This window comes from Opisthocomus hoazin, chromosome 26 (genome assembly GCF_030867145.1).
Source record: "Opisthocomus hoazin isolate bOpiHoa1 chromosome 26, bOpiHoa1.hap1, whole genome shotgun sequence".
NCBI lineage: Eukaryota > Metazoa > Chordata > Aves > Opisthocomiformes > Opisthocomidae > Opisthocomus > Opisthocomus hoazin.
In genome coordinates this window covers 7,547,208-7,556,009 of record NC_134439.1, presented here as the reverse complement: position 1 = coordinate 7,556,009, position 8,802 = coordinate 7,547,208, and the positions used below count along the sequence as shown (strand labels likewise).

Genomic DNA, 8,802 nt, shown 5'->3' with positions numbered 1-8,802 from the left:
TGTCGAGAGCTGCAGGTTGGGAGTAGATGAAGTGGAAGAAAACCCACCGTGCTTTTTCATTTTTCTAGCATCCTAATAATCCATTTATGTTCACTTTTGTTCTAAGCGAGCGCATTGTGGGGACAGAAAAGCTTAGAGCGGACGATCATGCAGGTGATTATTTGCAATCTCTGGGTGACATTTTTATTAGTTAGGGTCTTCCTTCGGACAGAATAATTTTCCACTTTCCAATAACCTCCTTTCTAATATTTAGAGCCATGGCAAAGGAGAGCAGGACGCTTGTAACTGATCTCTTTCTGCTGGGCTTCCTGACCTCCCTGGGTGTGCACGTGACCCCAGGTGCCATTATCTTCTCCATGTATCTTCTAACCCTGATGGGGAACCACCTCCTCATTGTCACTGCGTGGAGCAATAAGTACCTCCACACCTTACCGCATTTCTTCCTCGTCAGGCTTCCTTTGTGGCGATTTGCTACCCCACCACCGGTGTGCCAAAAATGAGGCAGACTTTCCTTGCCACCAGGAAGACCATTGGCGTTGCCTGCTGACTGGCACAGTCGTCTTCCCCTTCCTTGCTGGCTATCACTGAGCTGAGGGTCCTTCAAAATATCCATCAGTCTTTGGCAATAATCCACATCCCATACAGCCTGAGCATCCCTACTTGCGAAGCCAGCATCCTCGCTCCTAGGACGAGCTTCTTACAGCTCCCAAGGCACGTGTCAATCTCCGCATAGGCTAAAAGCCTTTCCACACACCCCAAATTGCATCTTCAGCTGTGCAGCACTGAAAAGGGTGGGAACCAAGCAGGAGATGTGCTTGTGATCAGGGCCATGCTTGCAGTAGTCCTCGGGAACTGCTTGCTGGGTGAGGGGACGAGATTTTTTCCTCAAAAATATGCAGTCGTCTGTCAGAATCTCTGTTCTTTCTATGGTAGACTATTGCTAATGTCGCAAAGGGGGTAACTGCACTTGCACAGAGCCTTTCTGGATCAGAGCTGGAGCCTGGCAGTGGTGCCGCCTCAGAAGCCGAGGCAAGCTGCCCCAGGCTTGGAGGAGACCAAGGACCAGAGAGCAGAAATGCGTCTCTGGGCGCTGGATGCTGTCCTGGAGCTGCAGTGCCCATGGGGCTGTTGGATTCACAGGGAGTGGTGAGTCCATTTGTGTGGCCGATACCAGTACTAATTGGTGAATTGCCTCAGCCCTGCCAGTCTGGACAGCAGCTGGGCCCTGCCAGGCGCTCCAGGACCGTATGAGGTACCTCTCTCATGTGCCTGTGCTTGTGCGTGCTGGCTGTGGACCTGAGATCAGCCAATGGAAAGGTAGGCAAGGGGGGATGAGGCTGTGGGCTGTCCCCAGGTATTATTTTCTCCATATCCCCACTTCTGCCACCCTTTGGAGCCATTGTCTGCTTGAGCCTTCTCCCCCAGCACAGCTCCATCCAGGCCTAGAGGACGTCCCTTCTCCAAGAGCCAGAGGGGCTGCTGACATCATCCCTTGGCCTCCTGCCACCATGGGCTCCTCACTCCAGGACAGCACTTGTTGGGCTCCCCATTGACAGAACATGCTCCAGGGCCCAGTGCTCCAGGCCCATCTGGAAACACATGCAGCAAGGCTGACTGTTGGCCGTTGCCTGTGGAGTAGCCAGGAATATCTTCTTCAGCTCCAAGGGACGGGGCACAGCAGGCAACCCAGTGCACTGGGGCCTCCCCTCTCTTTCCTCTGGGATAGATGAAGGGTCTTCTTTTGTGCCCACCCTAACCCTCTCCAAAAAGCCTCCTTCTTTCCTGAGCAGATTGGAAGACGTGACTCAGAAAAAGAAGGACTCGGAGGCCCAGGCTTGGATGCAGCACAACTTTAATGAGTCTGAAATTGAAGAGGAGATGGCTCACAGGGAGCGCCAGGGGCAGGCACTGAGATGTGCTGGAGCTTCTGCAGGGGTTCCGTCTGCTTGCCCTGCAGCAGGAGGGAGGCGAACACGTCCCCGCCAGACTGGCACTGGGAGACAGCAACAGCATAGGAAGGAGAGAGAGAGGAGAGTAGAAGAAGAAGCAGAAGCAGAATAATGGCCCAAAGCTCTAAATGCAATGCTCCAAAGCTCTATCTTCTGTCGAGGACCATGTTCTGAGTTCTTGGAGGTTCTTGCCCGGGAACATCGCCAACAGCTTTAGCAGGGCTGACATCTGTTCCCACAGTAGCGGCTGGTAATGCAGGAGAGGTCAAAGCCTCCGGAGGAAATGGGCACTCCATCACAGCTGAGGATGCTGCCAACAGCAGCAGAGGTGGAGGATCCCACAACGGTGTTCTGTGGGAAGGAGCTGAGGATGGGTCCGGGCAGAGTCACCACCACGGCGGAGGGCTGGATGACAACATTGGAGCTCTGGCACTGCCTGAAACAGGGCTCATTGCAGCTGTTGGCCAGCGGGGTCGGGCCGCAGGGCTGGCATGGCAGGCATGGGTTGCAGCAGGACATGTCTCTGGGCTGGAGGGGCACCTGGGACAGAGTGCAGGGGGAAAAAGAAAACGGGAACACATGAGACGCAGAACTGCACCCAACCTTGGGGAAGCCAAGGCCCCTACAGGCCCAGCACAGGCTGTCCAGCTGAAAGCTGAAGAGTCACTTCAGCTAAGTGCCAGGCTCTACCAGTGGAAGACATTCTCTGCCCTTCCCTCTCCTATGAGAAACAGCTCCCGGCCCGGGGCTGGGACAGCCCCTGTCAGCTGAGACAGACATTGGGGAAAGACCTGATCTTGCAGGAGGAAGAGAAAAGGCTTCACACTCACCTGATTCCCAACGACAAGGAGGTGAGAGAAGCGGATGAGAGAGCCGAGAGTTGGGCTGCCTTTTGTAGTAGTCCTGCACTGCCTCAGGCCCAGAGGCAGCCTTTGGGGAAGTAATAATTTTCTGACAAGTTCACGTCAAATGCAGAGTGTCTCAGCTAATGGCATGGGCTGTGTCCGGGTTTCCTGCACTGCTGCCTTTTCATTTCCTGGCTGACGCCACGTGCTTCCCCATAGGAAGGCTTCTGTAATTTCCAGAATGAGAGTCCCTTGGCTTTCCGGGGCAGAAAGACATCATCGCAGGCAGAAGACTCAGCTCAAGTGCTGGTGGCATCCCGTGCTGGCAGGTGATGTGCACCTGGGTCATTCTTGTGGGCTTGTTTGTGGCAAAGTTGTCAGGAAATGGGCACTGCTCTCCCGCTTCTTGTCTGCATGCCCAAGGATCCCATGTTGGATCCTATAGCAACACTCACAATGCTCTTGGGAAAATTTTGCTGGGCTCATTGGCCTCTTTCCCTCCATGTTCAGTCCCTGCAGGTCACCAGGAGCATGTCTGGGGTCTGATTTTTACCCAGGGCATTTGAGCCTTGTTCTGTCCGTGTGTCCCCAGCATGTCCTCAGCAGAGTCCACTCTCGCTGATATTTTCCTGCTTTTATGTGCGTTAGTGCTGGACTCTAGGCTGGCTTTATGTGAGCACACAGACTTTTGCATTATTCCGTGCAGGTGTGTATGAGCACATGTGTGTCTGTCTGTACTTGTGTGGCCCTCCATGAGAGCATGTTGCTGTCATAGTTGGGAGACTTTTCCTTGGTGTGTTGACAAGATACACAGAGTAGCAGGTTCCTCCTGACATAACAAATGGTGGCTGAATGGAATCTACAGCTGACTGGTTATGGCTTCACCCTGGTACGGAGGTTCACTGAGAACTAGCAATGAAATGCAGTGTCTGCCTCCTGCACCCATCATTTCTTGCTTTGTGAAGGGAGAAAGGCCAAGCAAGCCTGCCCACTTCATGTAGACCTGTGTCACTGAGTGGAGCCCCTTAGGGGGCAGTGCTGCTGGTCACTGGGCTGGGACACAGGCTCCTCATGTACATGCCAATGCCAGATGCGCTGCTGCAGCTCATCAGCCTGCTGCTGAGCTAGGCAAGGGCTAAGACCTCACACCAAATGGGTATTGGACTAAAGGGACAGGGGTGCAGATGTTGCTTGGCTTTGAGATACAGGACAGTTGGACGGATCCAATTCACAGGTAGCTTAGCTGAGGGCTGCCCTTTGTTGGACTTGCTGAGATCATTCCCAGGTAGTGCTGCTGGGAGACTTCAGCCAGGACTGACTCCCCTTCCCATGGGAGCAGCTTTCAATCTGAAGTTCGAGTGTTTGGCTCCACCCGGAGTTACAGCTCCAGTGGTGACACATCTGTGCCTGTGTCTGGACATGGACACCACTGATCCCACTTTGGACCCTGACATGTGGGTGACTTCCCAGCTTGACCTGAGACCTTCCTCATCTCTATGAACACACCTGGTGATCTCTGGACTTTGCAGAACCCCGATTACTATCAGGAGACCTCATCCTGAACGCAGACTGACTGTCAACCTAAAAGTCTGTGCACTCTTGCAGAGCTATAATCTTGTTGGGGTTTTGGAGAAAAGCTGGGATAGCTCTCGTGTCTGGAGTTTGCAGCGGCTTTGCAAAACAGAAGACAAAGCTGTAACCCTGCACTTCATAAGAGAAGATTTTTGTCCCCTTGGGGATCTGCCAGACAGAATTTTTGGGGAAAGTGCCCTGGGCGGTCAAAGAGTCCAGAGAGAATAATGTGAAATACAGATGTTCGAATCCGATGATAGTGTCTTTAGCACGGCAATGCACTGACTATTCAAGACTGTTATCAGCAGTTATCTGCTGGGCTAGTGGAACATTCTGTAAGGTCTGGGGTGGACTCAAGTCATGGGCCCAGGAGAATGGCAAGAAATCTATAGATGAAGATCCACAGGATGTATCTGCCAGATATGGCTTGACTGCCAGAACTGAAGTCTTCTCACGTGATCTGCAGCCTGCTGCTCTCCATCATGACCGCATGGTGAAGGGCTCCGGAGCGAGGGATCACCCCGGGGGAACCTTTTCTTAGATGCAGAACTGCTGAGACAGGCACCGGGAGAGAGAGATTGTGCCCCTCTCCCCCCCCACCCCCCAAGCGGGAAGTGCTGAGCCCTGACAAGCGGCGGCCCTGACTCAGCGTGTGCGGGGTCCAGACTGACCGCTGTACCCTCCCCCTGGCAAAATCAGCCCCTGGGGAGTGCAAGCGAACAGGACGGGCAAACAGGGCATGGCACAGCAGCCAAGGTGTGGCACGGCAGTTTGCGCAGCAGTTCGCGCAGGCAGGGCAGGCAGGCAGGGCCCCGAGCCTCAGCCAGCTCCCCGGGTAAATTCAACTGGTGGTCATTGCTTGCTCAGCTAGGAGACACCGAGCTATGGTCTCCATTTGGCTGAAAGCCGTCACCAGGCAGAATGTGGTGACCCATTCAGAGCTCCCTCATAAACAGGCAGCTGTGCAGTTCTCTGGCTACAAGGAGTGCCTGAGCCTGTCACTGGTATTGGAGGGCAGCAGACAGTACGTCTGTGTGCGCTGTGACCGGGTGGATGATCTGCTCACCCTGGTGGCAGAGCTCAAAGAGGAGGGAGAAAGGTTAAGGAGCATCAGGGAGTGCGAGTGGGAAATAGACTGGTGGAGCCATGCCCTGCCATCCCCGAAATAAGCGCAGAAGATGGACGCTCCACAAGAAGCAGAAGATCCCCTGCCCTCTCGCCACAAGGCAGAAGGAGAGGACATGAGAGACAGAGGAGAATGGAAATGGGTCCTAGCTGGGGGCGGCAGGCGAATCCCCTCCTGTCCTCCCTCTCCACCCCAGGTGCTCTTACACAATAGGTATGAGGCTCTAGAACCGGAGGGCCAGGCAAATGACAGAGTGGATGAAGGCCCGCGCACGAGGTTGCCCAGAGCTAGGCAGTCAGCCCCACGCATCACGACTGCCTCCACGAAAACAAAAAGAAGGGTAATTGTCATAGGTGACTCCCTTCTGAGAAGAACAGAGGGCCCGATATGCCGACTAGACCCAGCCCACAGGGAATTCTGCTGCCTCCCTGGGGCCTGGGTGAGAGATATCACTAGGAAACTCCCTGGTCTGGTCAGGCCCACTGACTATTACTACTCTTCTTTCTTGAGGTTGGCAGTGACCAGGTTAGGGACAAATGCACACAGGTAATCAAAAGGGACTTCAGGGCTCTGGGGTGACAGGTTAAGGGATCAGGAGCACAAGTAGTGTTCTCCTCTACCTCTCCAGTTGCAGGGGAAGATGGGGGAAGAAACAGCAGGAGTCAACAGATCAATACCTGGCTCCAAGCCTGGTGTCATAGGCAAAATTTGGGGTTCGTTGATCATGGATCAGTTTACATGGCACCAGGCCTGCTGGCAACAGATGGGGTACACCTGTCACAAAAGGGGAAGAGGATCCTAGCTCAGGAGTTAGCAGAGCTCATTGATAGGGCTTTAAACTAGATTTGAAGGGGGAAAGAAATAAAACCAATCTGGCTAGTGAAAAGGCTGGGGGTGGCAACTCAGCTGTTAGTGGACGGTGCGCTAGCAAGGACCTTCACTCTCCTGTGTCAGTGAGGGTACGGAACAGGGAGCTGTGCATCAGCAACGGTGCAGCTTCATTGGGAGCTCAGCTCAAATGCCTTTATGCAAATGCACATAGCATGGGGAATAAACAAAAGGAGCTAGAGATGCGCGCACATCTGCGGGGCTAAGATATCATCGGCATCACAGCGACATGGTGGGACAGCTCCTATGAAAGAATTATTGGGATGGGAGGATACAGGCTCTTTAGGAAAGACAGGCAGGGGAAACAAGGAGGGGGTGTCGCCCTCTATATCAAAGATCAGCTGGATTGCATGGAGCTCCACCTGGGATTGGATGAGGAGCCCACGGAGAGCTTATGGGTCAAGATTCAAGACAGGGCAGGAACAGGCGACATTACAGTGGGAGTCTGCTACAGGCCACCTGACAAGGGTGAGCAAGCAGATGAGGCCCTCTATAAGCAGATAGGAGAAGCCTCACGTTCAAAAGCCCTGGTCCTCATGGGGGACTGCAATCACCCCGACATCTGTTGGAGGGACAACACAGCAGGGCACAGGCAATCCAGGAGGTTCCTGGAATGCATTGAGGACAACTTACTCATCCAAGTGATAGAGGAGCCCACAAGGAGTGGTGCAATGCTGCACCTTGTTCTCACCACCAAGGAGGGGGCTTTGATCGACCCAACTCCAAATGTACTCATGCAGCCCACTGGCCTGGTGCTGCATCAGGCAGGGGCTGAGACTTTGCACCAAACAGGTACTGAAAGAAAGGACCACGAAGCCTGATGTCACTGTGCTGTGAGGGAAAGGACAGAACCTGTGGCTTGCACAGGAAAGCGAAAGAACTGATGTGTGCTTTTGTCTTCAGTCCCCAGGAACTTCATGCCCCACATTGGAATCTTTGTCTGGGTGCCCAGCAACTGCCCCTGGGAGGGGAAGGAAATTGGATTCGAGACCACACCCTCCATAGCCTGCTGCTGTCCCACAGGGTGTTCAGTATAGACCTTCTTTCCGACAAGGACTGTGCACACTGGATAGATTTTCTAAGCCCATCTCCTCTCCCAGATATTTGACTGCCTGAGCTAAGGTCCAGCTTGGACACAGGGCAGCCAGCCTTACCCCCTCTCTGTCAGTGACCTTTGCTGACATCATGGCCTCTGCTGGGAGAGCTCGGCCAGGGCTGCTTCCATTCTCCATGGAGCTGCTGCTGAACTCAGAGTCTACTGCAGTTGAGGGCAAACCTCACTCGTTTCTCATAAGGTAACGGGCACTGTGGACAAGCAAAGGGCAGCGGATGTGTGTACCTGGAGGTTAGCAGTGCCTTTGACAGCCTCCCTCGAACTTCCTTTATGACCAAATTGGAGATGAATGGGTTCACTAAGAGGATGCTAAGGTGGCTGGAAAACTGGCTGGACTACCAGGCTCAAAGAGTTGTGCCAAGTGGTGCAAAGCCCAAGACACTTACCAGTGGGGTGCCTCAGGGATCAGCAGTAGGACCAACAGTCTTTTATGTTTTCATAAACACCATGTTTAATGGGAAGGACGGCACTTCCTGCAAGTTTGGAGATGACACCCAGCCACAGACAGAGAACAGACGGCGCACTGATCTCCATTAGACAAGTTGTTCCCAGCAGGTCCACGAACAACCTGTCCAGAGAAAACCGAGAAGATGGACTAGGCTGTGGGAGTACTCTGCGACAGGAGTAGAGGCGAGGAACAGCTGCTGAAACATGGGGAATTCTACACAAGCAACAGGCTAAACACAACCAATGAGAACAGGAATCTGTTTCCCATCGAGGCTGTGCAATCTCCACCCTGAGAGGTGTTCAAGGCTGGACTGAATGTGACTTCGGGCAATCTGATCAAATGGGATCTATTCTGAACCAGGGGGAGATGACCCCTGGAGGTCCCTTCACACCTACAGTCTGATTCTGTGATTCTGACTTCTTTCCCCCGCCCTCCCTGATGTCTGCACACCCATGGGCGCATTTGTCCTCACACCCCATTTACCACAACACAACTTTTAGACATTGTGCTGGGGCCACACGCAGGCAGCTGAAGGCTCTCGGGCTCCTCACTGCCACCTGCAGGGAATCAGTGGCTGCTGCTTCCAGCCCCTGAGCTCAGGCACAGCTCGGGGAAGCCGGTCCAGCTCCTGGGTCAAGGCCCTGCCGCTGCCCGAACTGCAGCTGGCTCTGTGCAGGCTGATTCTCGCTGGCGGACGGCGAGAGTCCATTTCCCAGGAGACCAAGTCGTGGCCGGGCAGAGCCAGCGAGCGCTGCGAGGCCGGGCGAGAGCCCGAGCGGCGCCGGCGCCGGGCTGAGCCCCGGGGCGGAGCTGGCGGCGGCGGCGAGGGGAGGAGGCGGCGGAGAGGAGGCGGCGCGGGC

General features: G+C 54.3%; 1 protein-coding gene across 1 annotated transcript; it reads right to left on the bottom strand.

The window, feature by feature from the left end:
* Positions 1-2,162: 2,162 nt before the first annotated feature.
* On the bottom strand, positions 2,163-3,548 carry LOC142364262 (uncharacterized). Its single transcript, XM_075443570.1, is given in 4 exon segments — positions 2,163-2,489; positions 2,780-2,872; positions 2,875-2,934; positions 3,348-3,548. Coding segments are annotated over 4 exon segments (681 nt in total).
* Between the last annotated feature and the right edge of the window lie 5,254 nt (positions 3,549-8,802).